The sequence below is a fragment of the Lissotriton vulgaris genome, chromosome 6 (genome assembly GCF_964263255.1).
Source record: "Lissotriton vulgaris chromosome 6, aLisVul1.2, whole genome shotgun sequence".
In the NCBI taxonomy this organism is placed as follows: domain Eukaryota; kingdom Metazoa; phylum Chordata; class Amphibia; order Caudata; family Salamandridae; genus Lissotriton; species Lissotriton vulgaris.
This window is the reverse complement of record NC_141694.1, coordinates 896,129,858-896,155,279: the sequence shown is the minus strand read 5'-3', so window position 1 is coordinate 896,155,279 and position 25,422 is coordinate 896,129,858. Positions and strand designations below refer to the sequence as shown.

At 42.7% G+C, this 25,422-nt stretch overlaps 1 protein-coding gene across 5 annotated transcripts in view; it reads left to right on the top strand.

The window, feature by feature from the left end:
- Window positions 1-24,313, top strand: part of BCL2L11 (BCL2 like 11) — a 216,002-nt gene extending 191,689 nt beyond the window's left edge. For 4 of the 5 annotated variants that reach the window (XM_086926885.1, XM_086926888.1, XM_086926887.1 and 1 more), the window contains exon 4: window positions 21,180-24,313. In XM_086926885.1, coding sequence (XP_086783011.1) covers window positions 21,180-21,275 — 96 coding nt within the window. In that variant the 3' untranslated portion in view covers window positions 21,276-24,313. The remainder of the gene's footprint in view (window positions 1-21,179) is intronic. The other variant, XM_086926886.1, reaches the window with a different exon arrangement.
- The last annotated feature ends 1,109 nt before the right edge of the window (window positions 24,314-25,422 follow it).

Below are 25,422 nucleotides of genomic sequence, written 5' to 3'. Positions count from 1 at the left end.
ACGTTAAGTACGTACCTTCACTCTCCAAAAACAGCTGGCTGATATTAATCTAAAGAGGGTTTTTGACACGTGTGAATTTAATACCTCTGCTGCTACAATTGTTTGCACCAAGTGTTGACCTGTGTTTGATGGCTCCGAAGTGACGTCCCCTTTGCAGAGGTTCAAATTTCATCCCTCTCTGGCGTTGGTCTGCGTGTTGCCATTTTAACCACAAATTGTACCGAATTACTGCTTTCTTACATAAATTACAGCTCCCATGTTTCTCCCTGGAGAATGGTAGTCGGAGTCAGTAATTTAAACAGTGCTTGTTATAGTCGACCGCTTGCTGTGTTGTTGGTGTCTTCCTCCTCCTTTAAGCTTCTGCTAAATCCGATCCTTGCATTTGACAGAACGGCGGAAACAACGCAGAGCAACCCAAAGGGTCCTTCCTATTTTTCCTCTGGGTCTCAGTGGTTCGACGCTCAAAACACCCCTCTAATTACAGCTTTCTTGTGGGGCTTATCCCAGCTCTTTTTAGTATTGCATTACTAAAGTTAAGTGTTTTCTGAAATGTACAAATTGCATCTCAGGACTGAGCAAGGACAAATATTGCATTATACCATTTTTTTATGGTAAACTTAAGATTCATTTCAACATTCACACTGAGGGCCTCATTTATGAGCCCTTGCGTCAGTTTTGCGCTTCTGATGCGTCACTTTTTGTGATGCATCGGCGGCGTAAAACATGCCTCCTGTTGCGCACTATTTACAAAGTGACGCATCTAAGCAGATGCGTCACTTTGTAAACCCCTGCACCACATTATTGCGCCACATTATACCTGCGCCAGATATAATGTATGCAAGGGGGGCGTATTGACGCAAAGAAGGGTCGTAGAAGTGACGCAGTGAAATCTATGAGATTTCACTGCGTCACTTTTAGGATGCCGTTGCGTCAAAATCTTGCGCCTGCCTCACAGCAGGCGTAAGACTGACGCAGGCCCTTTCACATGGGGCTTGCCCCATGTGAAAGGACGCATTGCTGGAGTTGCGTCACTTTTGTGACACACTCCAGCAATGCGTCACTTTTGCGCTTACAGATACGTCAGAAATACTGACGTAGCTGTAACTCCTTGCGACATGATGCGTCATACATTAAATATGACGCATCAGGAATGTCGCAGGGAGTGCGCACTGTGAAGTGACGCATCGCTGCTTTCACGTAGCGATGCGTCATTTCTCATAAATGAGGCCCTCAGAGCGGCTTCCTCGCGCAGTCAGCCTTCTTCAGACGTGAAACATTTTGAAATGCATTAAGAGAAATATCTTGCCAGTTTGCAGACCCCGAACGAACCAAGGGACAACATGTTGCAGCTGTGCAGCGTAATAATTGATCTGAAATGTGAAACCCCTATCTTGTGTCCCTTATCTCCCCCAGTGCAGGTTAAATATCCGACTTTCTAGACTGCCGAGTAGCAGTGTCACAAGTTGTGACATGGATTGATCTGTCAGCCCTCCCCGGCCCCTATGCCCTTTGAGGTATCTCGGGTCTCAGCTGGCCAGTTCAGCCAAGGGCATTCCACATTTGGGTTTATACATTTAGTGATTTAGAACAATCAAGCAAGCAACTGGTGTCTTATGGAATAATTGAATCGGAAACTAGAGTGAAGGAATATGGGTTTGACAGAAACCAAAAGTAGCTCTTACCCTATGCTGCAGAAAGGCATCTCCAAAGATCGCAGATTTGATGGAAGATTCTTAAAACAACTTAACTTTTTAGCTTTATATTCAAGTATTTCTCACAGTACTACCATTCTCCTGAAACTGGCCTTGGAATGACCAGAACAAATAAAGCAAAACATAAGACTTTAAAAACATTTGAAAAACTACTCCTACTGAACATTTAGTGCTCCAGTAGAGCGACCCAATACATATTAAATCAGAGGCATCCACGACTTGTCACGTTATTGGGCCTGTTCTCCCCACAAAAAGGATGGAGGGGTGGGGGCACATGTAGACATGTCGCCGGGGTTCGAGTTGAGTCTTGAGTTACATTAGTTAGGTGAGTATTAAAAGGAGGATTGATTTGGACAACCATTTATGTGCAGTAAGAGTGGGGTTAACTTATCAGGAGAACTTATAAGAAGAAGAGAGAGGAGGGTGCACTTGGTGAGAGGAGACCCCTGGACCGGTACACCTTAAGGTTAGTACAGGGGTTGGGTTCTTTATCTATGTAGTGGGGTGGGCTGAAATTGCTGAGGGGAGAGGTAGGAATGTGGTAGGGGAAGTGATGATGCAAGAAACGGGGGGAGGAGTCTGGCCAGAGTCTTCCGCTAGCTTTGCTGTATGTGTTTCAAGCCCCCTTGTATTTTCTGCTCTCGCGCTGCCTCATAGGGAACTTGGGTAACAGTTCATATGACTTCTCAGTCTGATGGCCTAAGTGTGTATTAGAGGACTCATCTCTTTTTCTGGTCTGTCCTTCATTAGACTGTGCTGCTGCGTGACCATGCATTGGTCTCGCAGTGTCGCTGCTGCTCCAGTGCAGTGACTGGTAACTGTATGCTCCTCGTACTTAGTCACCTTTCATGATTTCTTTCCCAGGGAGGTTTCCCCAGATTGTGGCAAGTTTACTGCACTCCACATTTCATATAGGCCATCTTATGTGCCATCTCATATCCAATACCACTTCCTAATCAAAGTTGTTGTTGCATTGTGGTTGCTATCCCTTTCGCCTCCAATCATTTCTTTTTATTGCTGTGGGGGGAGCGACAGGAAGTGCCATAGCCCCGCGGCAATAGTAAAAAAAAAAAAGTAAGTCTTCTGGGTCTTTAAATCCAGGATTCCAGGAGATTGGGTATATTTTATGAAGCTTGTCTAGCCTTGAGCACTATGCTCTTCAGTTGGAGTGCAGAGCCCCCTTGTATTTGGCTGGATAGCTGCATCTTGTAGATTGGAATTTTTTTTAAAAAAGACTAGGACTTGTTTTTTAAAATTTTCCATAAAGTTTTATTATCTTTTGTGATTATACATTCTTTAATACCTATTACACTATGTGAATGAATGAAACATACATTTGGTTATATTTTTGGTCATTTTGTTAACAAAAACAATTGGTGTGCTGTATATATGTTGATATACTACCCCTTTGTTTAAGCCAATAGGCCCAGCCTTTTAGATTTTGGTGTTCTGATAAATTGACAAAGTCAGTATGTGCACCATACTTAAAGTGACATAGGTTATATTGTAACATCACATAGTCATTCATGCACACTTGCAGGGGTTTGTGTGACAGGCACTGCGATTAACCCCTCACCAGCACAAGCCCCCCAACAGAGGTCAAGCCCTGCAGCCAACCCCATGCCGTGCATGGCCAAATGCCGAGCTTGGCGAGAGGTTGGCTTTACAGATGGTAATAAAATATTACTTAATGTTAAAACAAAATCCCTATAAATTGACTGAAAAAAACAAAGGTTAAAGTGACATTATAATCAGGAATTGTAATTATATTTTACTTTTATAGTTTAGTGAAAATGTCAGTTAAAAATTACTGTTTTAAACTGACAAACCACTGAAATTCTCCAGTTATAGTTATCTAAATAACTATAAATCATACTTCAAAGTAACTATAACTCACGCCCTCACCATGCACTGCTTACGACCTCACATATTACAACACTCTGACATGTTCTGTGACATTATGATAATATCATCATTGATAATAATTCAGAGCCTTGCTAATCTCATGGGTGACAAGCAGTGCTTTACAAATTTACCTTACCGTACAATATTACTGATGACAACTGAACTGACATCATTGACACCACTGTGCATGGTGGGCAGCGATCACACCCCTTAACCACCTCACACCGTATATGCTTTGCAAGTCTCAATATGTGTTGAATCAAAGGTCCAGAAGAGACAGTTGTAACTTCCTGCTTTCAATCTCCTACTCCTCCAGCTTCCTGATGCTATGTGCACTGGGATGACGCAGAGCAAAGCGCTGCTCATGAGGAAACTCGGAAGTGGCATTGTAACTGTTTGCTGGAGATGGAGACTGTACCTCAGAGTAGCCAAAATCTCTCATTGTGAATAGCAGCACAGCCGCTCAAGGCAGCAATTTGGAGGCTGAGTTCTACGATTTGGAGCTTTGTAGAAGGCTCAGGATGCAAACCAGGAGATGACCGACTATAGCGAGCGGTGAGGTCAAGGGAATATAAATACTGGCAGAGTAGGTGGCATAGGAGACACCTGTAGGGTCCTCCTCAGCCCGGAGCATATAGCAGACCACACCACACACCGAGCTCTGGTTTGCACGTCTTCATTCTTCAGCATGCAACCTTTAACTGAATGCACTGCGTCATAAACTTTATTAACCGCACCCATCAGATAACGTAACACATTTAAGTAGTCTGCTGAGGACCACTAGAATCTTCAGGCACTTAAAGACAGGACACAACTTCTCCCACTTTGTTAAATAAAGTATGAACAAATATATTCATATACACATTACAACTCCTCGATGAGTCGCCGACATGCTTGCACCAGCCTTCCGGTCTAGTTGTACGAGATAAAGGGGCATCTTCATCTGGCATCTCCAGGGAAGAGCCAGATGTTTGACTTGGGCACTCAGGTGTACTTATCTCACTTGTGAGGTCTGAAGCTGATGAACATCGAGGCAAAGGCTTAAAGTATGGTGAGTCTATGGTTATGGATTTTCTAGGTCTCTGGGCAGTTACGATATGTCCTTTGATGCTGGATTGCTAAGAGCTGTGATGAGCAAACGGTGTATATGTCTTGGATGTCCTCTTTTGCTTAACAAGAACTTGGTCTCCTTACTTGAAAACCGTGTCTCCCATTTCGGTGTAGGCCTTCATTTCACATTTGCTAAATGTATCTGTGGTACTATTCTCATCAGGGTCTATTGATCGACTAGCAGTCCTTTGAGATTTCTTTCTTCCAAGATCTCTCCTGAAGAGCAAGGTGGCAGGACTTTCTCCTGTCGTGGAATGAGAAGTGAAACCGTAGGCACGAAGGGCTGGGTGCAGAGCAGATTTGAGGTTGATGCCCTCCATTGCAGCACGTTGAACCACCCTTTTCAAAGTTCTCCTAAATCATTCCCTAACGCCATTTGCCTGTGGCCAGAGGAGTGTATTTTTTTTTATGTTTGATGTTCAAAGGATTAAGAAAGTAATTGGATTATCTGCTATTGAAGGGCGGATTGTTGTCAGATTTGAGACTGGAGGGAACACCTCATGTTGTTAAAATTTCATTCAACCTTTCGATGACTCGGTCATGTGTGGTTGATGATAAGTTTTCCATGAGAGGAAAACGTGAGTGCTCATCGACAACTACCATGAGATGATGTCCGCTGTTGAGAGGTCTGAAGAAATCAACAGCAGTTCTCTCCCAAGCTTGCTTAAGCAGATCGCACATGTTCAATGGATGCTAAGTCATTTTGGGAGGCAGGCACTTGCATTGATGACAAGCTTTAAGCTTCCTTTTAACTCATTCTTCAAGATGCAGTAACCACACTCGATCCCTGAGGGCTCTTTTAGTTGCAGCAATCCCACAATGTCTTTCGTGGGCCAGTTCAATAACTTGTTGCCTCAGGCTTGCAGGGATAACTATTCTTGCCCCTCCATCATGACACCATCATGTGTAACAAAGTTCTTCACTAGCATTTTTGTATTTCTGGTATTCAACACCACTTGTGATAGGACAAGTATGCTTCCTCCATGATTGTGTCATAATTATTAGATTGAGTTTAAGCATTTCTTTGTGAGTATTAGTAGCTGCTAGAATCTGTTCAATAGAAAGAGCTGCAGGAGTACATGACTTTACTATGAAATTGAGGTAGGCTTCAGCCACTTTGAACGTTGTGCAATAATGCTGTAGGCTGTAGTGGTACTCGTGAAAAGTAGTCTGCAGGTTTTTGAATCATTTCCTTAGAGGGCACTCGGCCCTCCCGTAGCCTCGGGGACCACCACCCCCGGGGCTTCTTTTTATATGTGTGGGGGCCTCCAAGCCCCCCCCCCCCGAAGGCCTGGGGACCAACACCCCTGGGGCTTTTATTTATTATTTGCGAGGGCACATGGCCCCCCCTCGGCCCCGGGGACCGCCACCCCCCGGGCTAGTTTTCTAAATAAAGAATAATCCTGTGTGGGGGGGCCTGTGTGCAGTGTCCCAGGATGCCCAACCCCGAGACACTGGTGTTTTCTATGGCCGGACTGGAGCCGTCCGGCTCCCGTCCAGCCGTAGCAAACACTGGTTTGGATTTTGGAAGCGAGAGCAGGTTTCCTGCTCTCGCTTCCAAAATCCAAACCAGATTGCTTTTCCACATGGGGAGATGCATGCCAGCAGCTCCCCGTGTGGAAAAGCATTGCCGGCTCCCAGAGGAGGCGAGGAGCTGGCGGGACCGTGGGGGCATTGGGGCTCCCCCTAAAGTCCCCAACGGATAGGGCTGGCCCCGGGGGATGGGGTCCCCGGGCCCAGAAGTGGCCCAGGAGGGGGCCACGCTGCCCCCCTCGCCCCCCAAAAAAAATAAAGGCCGGCCCCCGGGGATGGGGTCCCCAGGGCCAATGGAGGCCTCAGGAGGGGGGGCTCGTAGCCCCCTCCTTGAATAAAAAGAAAAATGTGGCCATGTCCCGGGGGGATGGGGTTCCCAGGCCTCAAAAAAAGAAGGGGGGCGACACAGCCCCCCTTCTAAATAAATAAATAAATAAATAAAAAGACCGGCATCGTGCCGGAGGCCCTGCCCCCTCCCAGCAGCTCTCTGCAAACGCACCATGTTGCACGTTTTAAGATGGGGAATTAATTCCCCTTCAATACTCGGGGTCAACTAGCCCACCAGGTCCCTCCAATATGCGCCACAGGGCTGCTTTGTAGAGAGTTGGTCCAAGGTCACGCCCCTTTTTACACCTCTCAGCAATACAGCTCTGTGGCACTTACTGGAGCTACCTGGTGGGCTAGTTGGACCCTCAGGACTCAAGGGGATTTGATCCCGGGGGGATGGGGTCCCCAGACCTCAAAAAAGAAGGGGGGCCACACAGCCCCACTCCTAAAAATGTTTTAAATAAAAAGACCGGCATTGTGCCGGAGGCCCTGCGCCCTCCCAGCATCTCTCTGCAAACGCACCATGTTGCACGTTTTAAGATGGGGAATTAATTCCCCTTCAATACTGGGGGTCAACTAGCCCACCAGGTACCTCCAGTAAATGCCACAGAGCTGCGTTGCAGAGAGGTGGTCCGGGGCCACACCCCTTTTGACACCTCTCTGCAACGCAAGACGTACCTGGTGGGTAGTTGCCCCCCAGGGACCCTCAGGATTCAAGGGGAATTAATTCCCCAACTTAAAACCCGCCAGGGGGCGTGCTTGCATAGTGGTGAAGAGAGGGGGCGGGCCTGATGTGACTTATGCAATCACTCCGCCAAAACCCAAGCACTTATAAATTCACCATGCACTCTCCTTGCAGCTCTTTAATCATCCAGTCACTACCTATGCACTCATGCACTAACTCATGCACTGCTACAATACCCTGAGCAGTACCCATGCAGTCCAGCCATCGCCCTGTCACTACCCATGCACTCCTCCAATCACCCAGCGAGCACCATGTACTTATCCAATCACTCCGCCAAAACCCAGGCACTTATAAATTCCCCATGCACTGTCCTTGTAGTACTCTAATCATCCAATCAGTACCCATGTACTTATGCAATGACCCAGGCACTAACTCATGGCAAATACAGAGGAGGTCATGCTAATCACAGGGGTACCCCAACGCATAGTGTTCTCTAGTGTATGTAGGTATTTTCACTGTATTCTAACTGTCTATTACCGCGTAATGAGCGCTACGAGGCCTCCGGGTAGATAGCGCTATACAAGTGTAATTTAATAATAATAATAATTACCATAGCACTGGCTCCGGTCCTGGTTAGTCTGAGTCAGTTACCACCAGTACCTGTCAGTAAAAAAGTTGAGGCCACAGGAGGAGGACTTTCTGCTCCTCTGTTGGTTCTTTCTGCACATCTCTTGCTTCTTCCTGCACTTTTGTTCGTCTTTATGGACTTCTGTTGACTCTTTCAGCATTTGTCTTGCTTCTTTCTGCGCTTTTCCTCCTCTTTCTTCACATGTCCTACCTTTGTAGGCATACTTAAAAATAAGCATTTAAAAATCTACTGAAATTCACTGAAAAAAACAAAGGTTTCAGGCATGTTATAGTTAGAAAGTAGCATTTAAAAAACCTTAGAAATTCACTGAAAAAAGCATAGGTTTCAGGGACGTTATAGTTAGTTGGACATTTCACTCGTACAAAACCATAGAAATTCCTGTTATAGTTAGTTCAGCTAACTATAACTTGCGCCCCCGCAATGCACTGCTGATGACATGACATATTACATCATTCATGGCATGGTCAGTGACATCACTGATGACATCACTGGGGAATTTCCATGATTTTGTACGAGTGAAATGTCCAACTAACTAGAACGTCCCTGAAACCTATGTTTTTTTTCAGTAAATATATATATATGTATGTTGTGGGAGAAGGAAATATGGATTACTTTTCATTGTACGTTTTCTATAAGCATTTATGCACTTCATTATTTTATGCACTTTAGATGGGTAGGCACTTTATGGATATTGTTTTCATGTATCTTTATGAGAAAACTTGCACATACACATCATATATTTAATATCCGAAAGCTAGTTGGTTACACAGCAGTCCCTATAATTTGTACAGTTTAACTGCGTTCTAGGCAGGAAGATGATGACAAAAGATAGAAATGGATAAATTGAAAATCAAATAGCTCAATTATAATCTAAATAATAAGCGCAAGGCTAAAGCCATTGATGAATGGATAAGGAGCTATTCACCAGATATAGTTTAAAATCACGATACCCATATCAAACAAGATAAGATGCTGGACTTTTTAAAATGTCTTTTTTGTTCAAGAGAAGCTCATAGGGCTGTGGCAAAATGTATTAGTAAGTAATGGAAGTGGGATATTTGTGGTTGTTAAACAGATAAGGAGGGTAAATGGGCGAGGAATAATGGACAAATAGATGGAGTATGAATTACAATAGCTACAGTATATGCCCCTATGTAAGAACAGCCACAGTCTCTAATTGATCTGTTTGTCTATTATGATTTTTCATGGTAAAGTGATTTTAGGAGGTGATTTTAACTTCTATCAGTGTCTGTGGTTAGATACCTCAGAAGCCACCTGTTGACAAAACAAACCATGAACGGCTAAAGTATTGCAGACATACCAGAGAAGTTTACATTTATTTAGTCCTTGGAGGGATAAATTCCCAAATCAGCGAAAATACACTTGGAATTGGAATTGGAATTGGAATCGGTATTTATAAAGCGCGACTGTCGCTTCGGAAGACTTGTGTTTTCCTTTAGATATAAATCAGCAGCAGGTATGGATTATTAATTGATATCCTCTGATTTTAACATAAGACAATACAGCCATCATGCAAATGAGTTCTCAGATCAAAAATTAATTGAGTAGCATATTCCAGGTATTAGAAACACTCGATCAGCACGTATATTTTTTTTAATAAATTGAAATTAAAAGAAGAATCCTGAGTTTCAGAAATCGAGATAGAGAGATCGCTGTTTTTTCAACAGAATGAAGACTCCACTCCACAAGCCTGGAGGTGATATGAGATGCTTTCAATGCTTCTATTAGAGCAATATATAACCCCATGAAATATATCAGATAAGAGGAATTGCAGACATAGAAAGAGAGACCTGGAGCGTTGGTTGAAAAAAATGTGTGATACCTATCTACAACATAAAATACTAATTATCTGGATCTTAGGCAAGCAAAGAGGCAGAGGCGATGCAGCTAGTATGAGCAGATTTGTGTTGGGTTAAGCTTATATGCAGAAATTGTATGAAGAGAGTGAATATTCGGTAAGGTTTTTAGTTCGGCAGGCACTGGAGAAAACAGTAAAGAATACAATTAAGTAACTTTCAGGCAGAAACAAAAGCCCGTATTACAGATGCTAAAATCATTCACAATATGATTCTGCAGCATTATAAAATAAATCTTTAGTTTCAACTATAACTACGTTAGGACAAAGGCCCAAGCTCTGATTATGCCATTTATGTTAGAAGAAGTTGACGAGGTGGTGAAAGAGGAAGCTGAAGAGGTGGTGAAATCCCAGAAAGCATAAAAATTTGTAGAGAAGGCAGCCCTCTGGCAGAGTTTTCAAACAAAATCTAGGCTTTCCTTCCCTTTCTTGTGTTTGTTCCTCCCCTGGCGCTCTGGTTCTTTACCATGCTTTGATTGGATGGCTTGTTTCCTTCCACTCCTCATATAAGGGAACTATTTTTTCTTTATTTTTGAGCAGTCCGTGGGAGGAGGGCATGTGTTTGTTTGCTCTCTCAACCATGAGCTACGTTAGGACAAAGGCCCAAGCTCTGATGATGCCATTTATGTTAGAAGAAGTTGACGAGGTGGTGAAAGAGGAAGCTGAAGAGGTGGTGAAATCCGAGCAAGCATAAAAACTTGTAGAGAAGGCAGCTCTCTGGCAGAGTTTTAAAACAAAATCTAGGCTTTCCTTCCCTTTCTTGTGTTTGTTCCTCCCCTGGCGCTCTGCTTCTTTACCAGGTTTTGATTAAATGGCTTGTTTCCTTCCACTCCTCACATAAGGGAACTATTTTTTCTTTGTCTTTGAGCAGTCCGTGGGAGGAGGACATGTGTTTGTTTACTCTCTCCATGTGCTGCTTCCCCCGGTATTGGCTGGCTCTTATGGGCTATGACAGGATGTGATGTGTTGTTTGCATCATGGGAAATGTAGTTTTTGATATGTCATACAAAATTTCTTTGGCTGCTGTGTGTAGCAATAAATGAAAGAGAAAGCATAATACGAAGCCTCCGGTCCTGTATTAGATTCAGGAGAGCATTCTTCCAGGAACAGAGACTGTAGACGATGATGTGGAGTTTGGAAGGTGAGAGGGAGGTGGAGGAGAGAGATGTGTTTGAAGAATAATTGTGGTTTGTGTTGTTCCTTGCTTTGGAGCAATACGGTTTGTTAATTAAGTACTTAACTACACTGTCTCAGCATTTGACCTTCAGTGTGTTAGTCAAACTGTTAAGTTAGTCTGTTAGTCAGCTGATGTGAAGATCTCTGGATGTGGTTAAAACGTTCTCTGTATTTTGGCTTGGACATAGAGAGTAGAATTGCGAGTTTTAAATGGTCACAATGTAGGTTTTATTGGCGGCCATCCAGTGTAATTAGGCTGAGATGATTTGTGGTGTTCTAATTTCACCAGTTCCTAAAATGGTAAAGTAGATAGTTTGATGAGGGAGTAAGGATCAGTGAGACGCAAGCAACCAAAAGTGGTCAATGTGAAGTGCAGGTATGTGATGGCTAATTAGTACAGCCAGAAGATGTGTAATAGTGATGTATAAAGTAGTGATGGTTCTGGGGTTTCGTAAGGGTGAATGCTTACTGTAGAACGTGATTCATAGACGAGGAATGCAGATGTGACAGTTGAGGGAGTAGCAGTCTTAAAATGGTGCTGACATTGCTTGGATAGTTGGAAAATGGGATAGGAAACTGGATAAGGGTCTACGTGACTCATGGTCATCGTTATAATATCCTTGCGAAGGTGAGCATTGTGATCTGTTCAGGATGACGGTGCTGAAGTTGGTTGGGCTGGTCTGAGTTCTGTTATGGGAGCTCTGTGGCCTGATCCAGTCATCTAGATATGGGGGCAAGTCAGCTGTTGTAACCTTGGTCCAACACCTTATTGAATGCATTGATTGTGATATTTCCGAATTAAAAACCCTAGGTAGCGTACATTATTTGAAAGGGTTAAGAGAATCAGGGACGTTATTCTTTCAGGCGAAAATAAAGATACTGTCTGAAGAAGAGTTTTGCTTCTTAACCTATCCCCAGGACATCTGAATGGATCCACAGGAAGCCTGTCTGGAAGGATCGAGGATGGGAGAGTGTGGGGAAAAGCGTTCTTTAATGAATAATAAGTCAATGAGAGAAATGGAGCGAATGTGGTGGTGAAGGAAATGAGTTGCACAGTCCCAAGATTGATTGTGGTCATGGAATATAGGCTGCAATAATGTAAGGAAAGATCACATTGCTCATCTGTCTCATCACGAAGAATGAGAGAAGTTTTAATGAATATAAAAAACAGTAGAGGGTTCTTTCATATCTACAGAATAAAACCTGGTGAACATTACTCTGTCACCAGAGACCATCTATCATAGGAGAAACATCTGAAGGTCAGGAAACCGTGGAATGGTCTGATATTCTGTGTGTCCCGCTCATTGTTCTTCACTCAAGTGTTGGAATTGCTGGCAGGAGGGAGTTCCTCTGGATGTGTTGCAGATAAAAATGGTTAGTGTGTGATTCATGCTGTGAGCATGCGGTATGAGCTCTCCTTGTGTTAAACATTGAGCCACTAATTCAGATCTTGAAATCTCACACGTATCTCCCATTTTATGTACAATCATGCACCATCTACAACTGTAGCATTACTGGTTAAACATGCACCATTCGCATTCGCCCAGGAGCTTTATACCCTCTTGTATGAAACATTTGGCACACATACTTGATTCCTACTGTTTCATAATCTGGGAATAAAGTTTAAAAACTGTAATACCACAAATGTTAACTGTTAATTATGCATATTTTAGCGTATTAAGAGCAATGGTGGATCATTTTCTTAAAACATAACAAAAACATTTCATGTTGGCACATTAACGGTGGCCATTGTAGAATGTTTGTTTTTTGTTTATTTTTTTAACTTTAAGAATATTTACTCTAAGGTGGACGCCACTGGGGCATTGGCAAAGCCAGTTGATGTCATGCTGAGAACTGCTGGCTTTGCCAAAACATATTATCAGAAATAGTCATGTTTCTTTTTGTAGTCTACATATTCTGCTTGAGGCGGATTTATGTATTTCTAGTTTAAGCTGATAACTGATTTATTTTAGTCCAGAAACAATGATGAGCGCCCCTGAAATCTTTGCTAGCAAACATAGTTAAGTTTATCGTTTGACCTACTCTGGAACAATTGAGGAAGGCCATAAAACTCTTAGATTATAGACATTTTCTCTGAAGAACTGCTGTGACGGACAGCCAGCAAAAGCAACAGTACACAGATTAAGATAATGATTAAAATGATATAAATAGGATGTTGTAGTTCATTTTGACCTGTGTGTGAGATTTTTTTCAGTCTTATGACATGCAGGAGAGAGAGAGGAGGAAGTTATAAGCCATTTCCTTTGAAGTAATTCTACAAGGCATTTTTTTACCCTGGTGTTGTAATATTATAATTGTTTTTTTTTATAAAGTGTCGGTCGGCGATTTTTTTTTCCGATGATGATGCAAATCAAGTAAATGCAGGCTGCTAATGTGGATGTGAGGTGCGAGATTACTTAACTGGGGAGTGAGTGTAAATGTGGGGACCTAAGAGGATTAGGTTGAGAAAACTGAGCTGGGGGTGTGAGTAGGCACTGAAAGTGAGTGCAGTGTTGGTTATTCAGTTGTGATCCTGGTTAAACTATGGTGACTGCACATGAATGCGGAACAAAGCAGGTTCCTATTTGTTTCTATATGAATGTGTGTGTGTATATGTTATTTATACGTATGTGTGAGAGGGAGAGCATTGCAGTTTTGTTTTAATGTTCTGTCCTTAAATTAGTAGCTTGTAATTTCGATAAGTGTTTGCAATATTTGACTGAGGAGCCATTGAGTCCTTTGACACAAAAAGCTGGTTGGGATCCTTCAGCATCTCCACTCCTCACAGATGTCTGCCTCATAGTGCTCATAATGCTGGCAACTCCTGTTTGTTGTGTTAATGTTTTGTACTATATTTATTGTATGTTCCAAAAATCACTCTGAAGTGACGTGGACAAGGTGTTTGAGGATAAACAAAAAAGTTAAACAAATTGTCTGCAACCAATGAAATTTGAAAATATGTTTCGGAAATTAAGTCATGTGGTTTGGATGATTAATAGGTGCACCGATGTTCTCTCATACACTATTCGTAGTATGAGTCTCTGACCAATGTTAAATCGATGGTAAGAGAAGTATCACTCTGCTGTCTGTCCTGGAGTTTGAGAAAAGTCTTCTAAGCTCACTTTTGGACTCCACTTGTTCATTTACATTTGTTCCAATCAGTGGTGCAAGTTCAATATTACTTCAAGCCAGAAGGCATTTTACAAATGTACAACAACCGCAGCGGGTGACCGGCCACTTCCTTGAAGCCCGCTAGAAAGGGGGTGACGATGCTCCTAATCTGTTCTAATTTACTGCAGTTCATATGATAGGTACCAAAGAAACCAAAACACGTGTGCACATTAAGGATTCCTGCTTAACCACAGACTGTATTTCGCAAAAATATATTCTTCATCAATACTTGTTGACCTTCACAATACTCTATTCTCTTGAGTGCATGCATTCTGAGATTCCACTCATTGTCTGCCTAACCTCCTGGATTATTGCTCCCTAGCGTTCCCTTTTCAACTCTTGCAGGGTACACACCACCACAACAAGCAAACTTCATTTTAGTCAATAGGAAGAGGAAGTTGCTTATGTCGGTGAAAGTTCAAGCTTCTGTTTCTAAGGAAGCTATTTAATTTTATTGAAGCGTAAATATTCGCTTGATGAATCCTAGTGATTTCAACATCATTTCTTAAAAATAATTTGCAACATTCCTGCAATGGTTTTTGCTGCAAGAATGCTGCGTCAGTCTTGCATATTGTCTGATAGTTTTTAGAATGTTTGGCAAGTACCCAATTTAGCCCCTTTGCTGTCCAGTGAGTGGTGTACATGCATAGCTGCCAAAGTTTGAGATTGCTATGTGTGACATTTACATAATTTCACTGTAATTTGTATTCATTTATTTGTGCGTTTTATATAGGGCGAACTTGACCCGAAGGTATCAGAGTGTCATTTCAAGAACTATAAGTGACACTTTCTCGTAAGCAAAACCATGCAATGAAGATGAGGGAAACCTATAAATATCAGAAATTATAATAATTTGAGCAACGAGAAACTCTAAGAAGATATTAAAACTGCTGCAAAGCACCAGAAATGGAAGGTCACACACATAGCCTAGGGGTCACAACCCGGCCATTTATCAACCTGAGGCTGAGAGTAAGTTGCATGGCTAGTCTAAGCAGGCACATTGTAGAAGGGGCTACTGGGCAGGACGTTCCCTCCGGAACAGTTGTGTTCTTTGGGATTCCTCCCACCATGTGCCAGGTCAAGTGACTTTTTCTAGTAAACTCGTAATGTCACCGTGTTGGCGGAACTCCCTCCACATAGCTCATTATTGATGGGTAAGAGTGACATACACCCTTCTCAACACCTAATTGAGGTAAGAGGGGTAGTGTGTTAGACTGGGACAACTAGACGTCCTGACGAAGACCCAGGTGACCCATTGATTAAGGGCAATTTAAGGGTCGAAACATGTTGACGCAAGTAGTGCGAGTGGGGTGTTAGTGGGTCTTAATAACCCTTTATAACACCACCACCCTACCATTTTTTAATCCTGTCCGTGGAACCTAATAATAAAGATGGTTTTGGTATCCATGAGTCAGTTTTAATATCACCTATTGCACTTTGAGTTGTCTTGTGTTGTATCCAGTCTCGAGTCATTGTATGTGGACCTGAGGGTCACGTCCAGTGTCTGTGTGTGTGTCTTTACATTTTGTTTGTTCCCCCCTCCCTATGCTCCGTCCGTTGTGTGGCTACGCTCGGACGTCGCAGCAGACCCGATGATGAAGCATGTCACACACATTGTGTGTGAGTGAGGGCAGTTTTTCACCACCCAAAAGTGTGCCAACATTTGCACCTGGGTGTTGAGTCTATGCTTGTTTTGTTTGTTGTCTCCACCCCTCTTTTGTGTGGTTATTATAGTCTAAGCAACTAACATTACGGCTGAATAAGACCTGATTGGGGGTCAAGGGTCAGGGCAAACTTCTGGAGAGGAGGCTGACCAAGGCATCCATAGCTTAGGTCACAGCCCGGCTCTAAGCTGTATTATTTCAAAAAGACACTTTCTGAGACACTGAGCAGTAATAATCATACATAGCTTAGTGGCCGACTGCCTCTGGCTGGGGTCTGGTGTGTTGTCCGTGCTATAACGTGAGAGTACTTGCACCAGTGTGTATCATGCAGCAGGCTCTAAGAGTAGTCTAAAAAACACATATGGCACAGAAGCATTTACTTTAGGACATACCTGCTCTTACTCTCTCTCAGGTACTTACTTAATCTCTGGTTATTATGAATGACTTGCGGCAGCTGAGCCCGGCTGCCTGTGCTGGGTTGTGACCGGGTCCTGCGTGGATGTGACTGATACCTCCACTGCACCTGTACTGTGGCGTGAGACGCGAGCAGCTCAGCTACTTTTATATTTTTGCACATGTTTTGCGATTCAGGAGGCCTGCCTCACTGAGTCAGTCGCAGGTGGACTTGGGGTGGGTCAAGTCCCTGGGATCCCATCCATGATTCCATTATGCCACTGTGAGCAGCTCCCAACCTTGCCCTGCACTTAGAAGTTTGTTGATAATGAGAGTCAACTGCGGGCAGCATTGCCTGGGCCCTGGGTGGCAGGAGTCAGCCGGAATTGATCCATTCCTCACGATCCCCACCGTGGCAAGGTGTGAATAATTCTAAGCTAGCTCCCAGGTTGCCATGCACTCTTAAGTTTCAGCGCTGGCTAAAGTGCAGTCCAAACTTTATGAATATGCCACCTGCTCGCACCGCTGGCAGCAGCGGAGCTCAGCAGGACAACGGAACCTGTGACTCACACCCCACCTAACTGTGTCTCTAAGTCACTCACTCATTAGCAGTCAAGCCAATAGGCACTGACTCCAGTGAGGTTGACAGTTATGCGTGTGCCAACTCGGGCCCAGGGGTGTGTCTGACTACTACTAGATACATTGTAGCAGGCAGAGTTCGGCTACGAGCAGATCTTAAGCTAGGCACCTAGCCTGCCGGGAGCACCGTGCTCTGCCAGACTGTAGTTCAGTCATGCGTTATAGCAGAGCCCGCTTACCAGCTGAGGAGGTGCTATAATGAGTGATTTTGCATTTCAGTGCAGTTATGCGGACCACCACACTAAAATGTGTTAGACTAACGCCTGATGCGTGGTGCTTGGCAGGGCTGTCCGTGTTATGAAAAAATGTCTCCAAGACTCCCAGTTTCATTGTTTATATATATCTTGGTATTCCCCCTCAAGCAAAATACTCATTACTTAGATCCACTTTGCAGCCTAGTGGAGGGGGGTTGGGCAATTATTTTTGGTTGTGGGTAAATGTCTTAATGATGCTGCTATATGCCCTCTTCTGGGCCACACAACTATCCAGATATTTCTCATGTTTTAGGAGTACCAGTGAGGGATTTTCTATTCCCGTTCAATGCAACAACTACACCAGAATTAACCTTGATAGCAATGGTTATAATCGCTCCTTACTGCTCCCAGCTTTTGCCTAGCTGCCACCACTGGCCCATAGCGTTTCTTCGATTATTGACATGGGAAGGAAGTAAAAAAGGAGGAGGAGGGATGGGCTATCTATTCCTTCCCACATTCCGTCTCACTGCATCCACTGATGTAATACAATGGGAGGGGAGGTGTAAAGTTGGTTTGGAACAATTTAGGATAGTTCCCACTCCCTCTTCGTTTCCTGTTCCCATTTGCTGATTCGGATCCTTGTTGATGAAACAAATAGAGAAGGCCAGAGTTAAGAGGGACTGGGCAGCCCACCACACCCTCTTACCCCTTACAAGTAGTACCATTACGTCCTAATAGGCTATTTCTTTGATGGGGTCAAATATGCTTGTATGGGTGTTAGAGGGAACATGCAACTTCATTGGCCCTAGAACCCCCAATCCATTGAAGAACGAGACAGACATGTTTTTTATGCTGTGTACACTACCATCCTGTTGATCATTTTACTGTTGACAAGACAAACCCAACTGCGAAATTGACAACAGAGTGGCAGGGATAGGGAGCAAGGACAAAAATGGACAAGGTGCCTGAAAGATAGTAGCGGGACAAGACTCCAGTGAGTGAGCGGTCATGGCACCAGTGAGGAAAGGCAAGCAGGTCACCAGATGGAGTAAACACATAATGGATAAAAAGGGGTTTAAGACATGAGGTGGATTAGTTGAAGAAGCACATGACTGATATATGGCAGGTGCAAGGCACCCAATGGAAAGGGAAACTAAGGCACTTTATGGATGAGAGAATTTAACAAAGTGGAAAATTAGACCGGCATATGATGGGTAAGCAAGAGGTAAGAGGTACAAGAAAGATGAGAGGCTACCAAGGTACAAGAGAGGACAGCAAGCAGCAAGGCAGGCGAGTGATGAAATCCAGACAAGTGGGATGAAAGAACAGAGCTGCATGGACAGTTGAAGGGGAGAATGTATAGTCTCTGAAAGGGGTAAGTGGAGGTACACTGGTTGAGAGGTGAGTGAGATATAATACGGATGAGAGAGACATCGAGTCATGCAGGGCATGAAAGAGGTAAGCAAGGCAAAATACTTGGGAAGGAGACTAAGCAGGAGGAGGGAGTCTGAGGCAGGTGAGGGGGGGGGGGCGCAAGATACAAGACAGATGAATGTGTGAACCAAAGCACACAATAGATGATAGAAGGGTCTAAGGCACTAGACTAAGAGTACAATAACACAGAAGCTGAATCAGAGGTGAGTAGGGTGATAAGCCAATGGGAGAAGGCAAGAGCACTCGATGTGTTGACAATGCACAGACTGATGATAGAGATAATCTCTAGATAAACTCAGATTGAGAGGAGAGCGACATAGAAGCTGGAGGGGAGTGTGTGGCAAGATACAAGAGGACTAGGACACAAGGAAGAAGATATCTGAAAGAAGGCAGCTACAACATGAAGGTGATGAGAGGACCAATCCATAATATGAATGAGATGGTGGAAAGAAACTATAAGATGCATCAGCGAGACAGAACACTGACCAGAGAATATAGAGCTGCAGAAGTTAATTTGGGCTGGTGGCCCCATTGGCACTTGTTCTGCCGACCGAAACTCCGTCCCTTCTGTGGATAGCATTTCCAGGAGAAACTGCTCTATTTGCTTTTGATCTTTAAGTCTGTGGTCCACTGGGGCATTTATTTCCTTGTGCTGCACTGTATGTGACATGCCAAGTGGGCTCAAGTTCTGGCCTAACCTACAGTGCTAACATTTTCTGGCAGGAGGGTTCCCTAATAGAAATAATTGCTTTGCAGAAATTCTAGACAAAAGGCCATAACAACGACAGATTCAGCATTGGCTCCTGTCTAGCTAATGCTGAATCTGACTATGGACTGATATTCACCCACATCCTTTTGGTGTGCCCAGCCAGATAACCTGTTGATTCTCTAGGTCAGGGGTGTAATATCCCATCAATCGGATAAGATGTAGGGCTTACGTAGTGTCCTGAAGAATTTTCAGGAGAGCCAGTCATGTGTAATACACACCAAACCTCCTTGGGGCACCTGTACGTGTCTGGTTGATGAAGGAAAATCCAAATATGGGCCTTTCTCCCCACTAGCATGATGGTGTGGTGTAATGGAGGCAGAGGATAAAAACCTATAGTTTGTGAAATTTATTGGAAAGACAAAATGCTAATTTTCTTTAAGGGCTCCACTCTAACCATTTAGGAAAATATAGGCCTGTTGCACGCTGATTTCTTGAGAGTGAGGATGTTGAAAATATGGTTCATTTAGTACCCAGGGTTAGCATGTAGGACCGAAGGAGTAGTGCCTCAGATAAGACAATTGGGCTTCAGTGGATTCTGAGATTGACCACTAGAACAGCACCCAGTTTGTCTGTGAGCACCTGTAACCATTCAAACCCCATATAGAGCTGTTATACCTGATCTGAGTGGATCTAGGGCACCAGTTATATCGTTCACCTTTTGTCATCGATGTTCTGTTGTGGGAAGACGGCTAAAGAAAACTTTTAATGTTATGTAAAATAATCTAAAAATGTCATTTACTGCAAAGTCTAGTCCGACAGGCAGCCAGCCAATCAGGGCTATAAAAATCAGCAACCCGTTGAATAATAAATAATTCCTTTCAGGTCTGCTAGTGTTGAAAATATGGGTTTGGTAGGTTTCTGAAATCTGCAACTGAAGCATGGAGTTCCACAAATCGATATTCATTGAAAACCCATACATGTCTGATGTTTCCAGAAGTAGAAGATCCAAATGAATAAACATGAGGAAAAATGTTCTTTACGTAAAATAATTTTTGCAGGGTAGCTGGATAAATTCTACTCCATAATATGCTTGTTCCCCACTCTTGACCAGTCAGTGAGGGTGATGGAGTGGTGATTTTTACCAGTTGATTCCAGAGGTTTTACAGATTAAGAATTCTGGTGGCCGGTTCATTAATGTTAAGATGATTATTGTACCATACAATAACCCCTACGAAAACCCACACAGGGTGGACTCACGGTATTGAGAGAAATAGCATTTCTTTAGTTACTGTGTAGGGACCTATGTGTGTCTGTTTGATAAATATGACAAATTCAGTTCACATTAACCTTAGATCTTCAGCCTGCGAGTATATATTGGTGTTTGAGCTGTATAGCCTTGACGTTGCCAGGGACAACAATTGCATTGTTTGCGCAAGCAGACAAGAGAGGTATGCCTATATGAAATATTTAAAGCAACATTTTGGGAATGTGCTGGCGTAAATTTCTAAAAACATCCTGGCAGTGAAAGCATTAAACTAGGCCTGGGCAGTGAACTCCGCTCCGTTGGCAGAGTTTTCCTGCGCTCCGCAGAGCTCGTGGAGTGCAGAAAACTCCGCTCAACATAGTATAGCGGAGTTTTTTCCCTGCTCGCGTTTGCCAGCGGTAAGTTGGCGAGCGCGAGCTACCTCTCGGGTAGAATTTCTACTCAAGCGACATGAAGATCAGCATGAACGGCAGTTCGAACTGCACTCTGTGCGGAACCCAGCGAACTCCGCCCAGGCCTGGGTTAAACACAGCAACACCAGAAAATGATTTAATTATTAGGCTTTTGAAATCACTTTTTCCCCCAGGCATAAAAGACACTGCAAGTCTTTGGCTCTTCTTTCCCTACCCCACCGATCTAGCATGACATGCTAATCCACTGCCGGTTTTATTGTTTATATAAACTTTTATATTCTTTACTACTGAGAATTTTAGTTCAACTTCTGTTCTTTTGTTGCAGGGAATCTTGGGTGGACAGCCTGGAGTCGCAGTCTACCAAGTTGCGCTTCTTCACATGCTTCGATATATCCTTCGCCTAGTGTGGAGGATGCAGTGACTGGGTGCCCTCGCAAAGGGAACTTTTGATACTGACTTTAGTGGAAGCCTCCAGACGAGGAGCAGCCTTAAAGTTACCTATGCAACAGATGGACTTTTTCTTTCAATCAAGACATGGAAAGGATTGCAGGGATGACAAATCACCAAGCCTCTGAACAGACTTGAACTTTGAATGTCGCCATGAGACAGTGCAGTCTGTAAGCCATAGTTCATCTCCCGAAACTTGGCACCACAAATGGTTTTGCAAAATATTTTTTTTTTGTTAATAGAAATTCTTTTACTATTGGATTTTCAAAAGCTGTATTTTTAAAAAAAAACATGTTGAAACTAAAATTGTAAAAAAGATGTTAAAAAGCATGCGTTTTTTGGAAAAGGAAAACACCTGTAGGAGAATCACAGGGACAGAGCGTCTCTCGCAGTGTAAACTGAGCCAACTGTTCTGCAAGCTGCCTTTGCTTTTACAGTCAAAACATAGAAATCGTCATTTTTCCTCACATGGCCATTGGGTCGTGGTACTCGTCTATTTTAATATTCATCACCGGTATTAAGCCAGAGAGGAACATTGTTATGGATGAAGTCTACTGGAGTTTTTCCACTCTTGGATTGTTACTGACTTCCGAATATCTTTAATTTAGTTTTTCATTACTAGGGCTATGTTGCATTGAACAAATTCCTCACCTTGACATCCTTCATGGATGCTCCTGTCCAGTCTGTGGGCATACTTTGCTACTTGTCACAATGCCAACAGTGTTTTCTGTGCTGTGGAATCTTTAGCAAACCCTACAGCTTTCATATGCTCTTCTTTCAAAGGTACAAATTGATTGGATTGCATAATATGCCCCACCAACGGTGGAATTTTATGTTATACTACGATGGGTATGTGGTGTGCGCAACCATCTTTTCCCGACACACGCCCACAGAACAATCTTTCTTGTCGAACGGTTGGAGTAAGTTTTAATTCACTAAAATGCACTTGATTCCATGCACCCCCCGAGCTTGGCTTTCCCAATACTGCAGAGGATTCATGTATCTCTTCCTTCTCCTGTTCTCAGACTGTGGAATGTGAAATCTGTGGCAAATCCAGAGAAAGGTTGCACTTTAAAGAGTTCTCTGGTGTTGCAGGTAGATCCCCAACAGAAAGATCTAGATCTCAAACAAAGACTCTGCCGACTGCAATCATGGAAAAAAGTGTTTTGTAGCTTTTCATATGAAACTTTTTTTCTGAGCATGTACATTGGATGAGAGTATATTTGTTTGGTGGGGAGGGTGGTGGAGTGGATTTGGATTGTAGTTTGTAATGTTCCTCTTGTCTTTCATGTGCTTCTTTTCCCAAATCTGAGATTTGGCATTGATGCACTTGCACTCTTCTTTTGCCATTGTTTACTCTACACTTTTGCATGTATGCACTTTCCCTTGGTCGGCACGGGTTGTCCCACCCTTGGGCCTGCCAGTAGTCCTACAGATCAGTGTGTCAGCATAAATTTTCTGGAATTACATTCTCTTAATTACAGGTAGGCTGGAAAAGCAGGTTTACCGGAATGTGTGGGTGCACACACTGTTAAAAACCTGTAATCTTCTCACTGTAAAGTGGGTACACTATTCATTTAGGTTCCTTCCAAGCGATTTGCTTATGTTGCTAGTATACACCACTCACCAGAGCAGTACTTCGGACTTAAGTTTGAGGTTTATGGAATATTTGTGCTAGGTATATCACAGCCAGTAAGGGAGAAATTAAACATGTGTGACTCATTAATTGAGTATACACACTTTCATTTAAAGAGGTACTTCCACCAAAGAAAACATTCTCTGTTGTGGAACCTTCCTATCCTCCCCAGAACTATTTTTAGATCTGACCCAGTTGTATTTTGATCTACTTTTACAAATGCTTTAAAATATTCTTTGGGTGGGCTCTGAGTCTGTTCAGAAGAGTATTTGTCCCGCACCCCATACCTGACTGTTTGTTGGATCATTCCACTCACTATTCAGTACTTTTTATTAGAGTGCATAAGGGACTATTTTACATCTCAAAAGTACAGTTCCACCCATCCACCTAATTCTGTCATATATGCTATGTTTGAGAAAGCAATCCTTGTGCTTAATTTTTTAATGCTTTAGCCAGACCTCGTTATTTGTTTTGCTTGCTGGAGCACTTCCTGTACAGGATGAATCAGCATTGGCAAAACCAATATGTCCAGACATGCACAAATGCTCTTTGCATGCTTTCACACATTAAGGTCAGACCGATTTGACTTAGTCACTGCTTGTTCCAACTTGTTTTGGACTCTGCTAGTAAACTGTCTTATTTGTAGCAGCTTGCTAAAAAACTAAAGTCTCAATACTTGACTTAAAGCGATCAGGACTGTCCCCATTAGTGAGATGAGCATGCCCACCGTAATATTTTCCGCCTAGTTCCTCACATCCTTTTTTTCAAACAAAAACATGTTGATCATAGAATCTAGATATTGACCACTCGGAAACAAAATAACCAACCACTTCCTTTGGGAATTCTAAACTAGGCATCATACTAGCTTCTTTCTGCACGTAAGTGCCTTCCTTATTTATGTGAAAGAGATTGGGTTAGGGTTTTAGGTTGTGATTAAACAGATGAGCATTAAGGCACACAAACAAGCCAGAGCTAGTCTTCAGCTATAGTCTGCAAGACTATCTTAATAATTGTACATTTGTTTTTCCAGTTTAAAGCCAAAACTATGTTTATGTAGTATCTTATTTGGGTAATTAAGAAACAATATCGATGCTCTAAATAAAAGAGAATGAATTCCAGGAGTTTTATCAAGGGGCTATTTTCAGCAATTGTAGATATGCATATTTATTAGTTTAGTCCATTTTCTTTATATGAACTGAGCCAAATATCTCTGTGCATTTTTGCTCGCCTTTTCATCTTTAACTGTTTTTATTGTAAGTTTTGTATACAAATAAGAATCACTGTTTTTTTCAACAATTTGTAAAGTTTATAGGCTGTAAATACTGTACATTTTTAAATTCTGTAATTAATGCAGTCTACTGTTCTTTGATGCTGTATCTCTTATCGAATTGTCTATATTTATTTTCAGCTTATTTAACTCTTGAGTTATGTTTTTTTTATTGATGACTTTATCGTAGATCAGTTTGCAACACTGTACCACGCAAGTGCAGTGTCTTCATCACTGGCATACTTTCTTATCTTTCTGTTATCTGACATTGTCCCTTTTAGTTAAATTCTGTCTACTTTTGCTTTTCCACTGAGTTTAGGAATAAACTATGATCGACGAGCAGCAAATAGTGCACAGCACAAAGATCGGGCACTGCATAGTTTATCTTTGAATTATCCATGTGCCTTCAAAACCATCTCTGTGAACCTACCCTGCCTCTTTGGTCAAGGCTCATCAGTGTTCTCAGTCAGTCTCCAAGAACTAAGTAAGATTAGCAGAGGATGCCCTCTAGGGATTACTTTAAAATCAAACAAATGCTGAGGCCAATCTTGCAAAATCCCAAATTATATTTTTTAGGGATAGTCTTCCAGTGGCTTTGATTGGTGCAGTTGTGGACCTGATAATTTGAAAACAATATCTTGACTTTTTGCCATTGGCAGATGAATACTCAGGACATTTTGTGCACCATTTACATGGTGCGTCATGTTGCTTGCTCAGAGACAATGATTTCTGTTGGAATGAGCATTTTAGCTCATGTGTCAGGAGGTAAATAACGTAGCTGTTGTTGATCCATGAAGTGCCAATTTAGATTAGAAGTGCACAGGAATGCACACCTATCTATGCCTGTGTACTTTTAGAGGTATTTGACAACTGAAGTGTAATTAGGTAAATGCTATTTTTGTGAATAGCACACTCAAAGCTCTTTTACGGACTCACTGGCACTATGTGGGTGTTTGCTTTCCCAGAGAGAGGGAGGGACCAAAAACTGTTGAGGTTTGCACACGTCCAGTCATACCCTTCAATTACCAACACTACTTAATTGCATTATTTTGTCAACTATTAGCTTTTTTTCTTAATAAAAGTGCCACTGATTGTTATGGCACTGTACCATTTGCAACATTTTGGAGTAGTTGGTGTCCGCAATGTTTATAGTTTACGTTTGTAGCTGCAAATACAATTAAAATTGTAATCTTCGATGGGCAAATTATGACGGTGCCA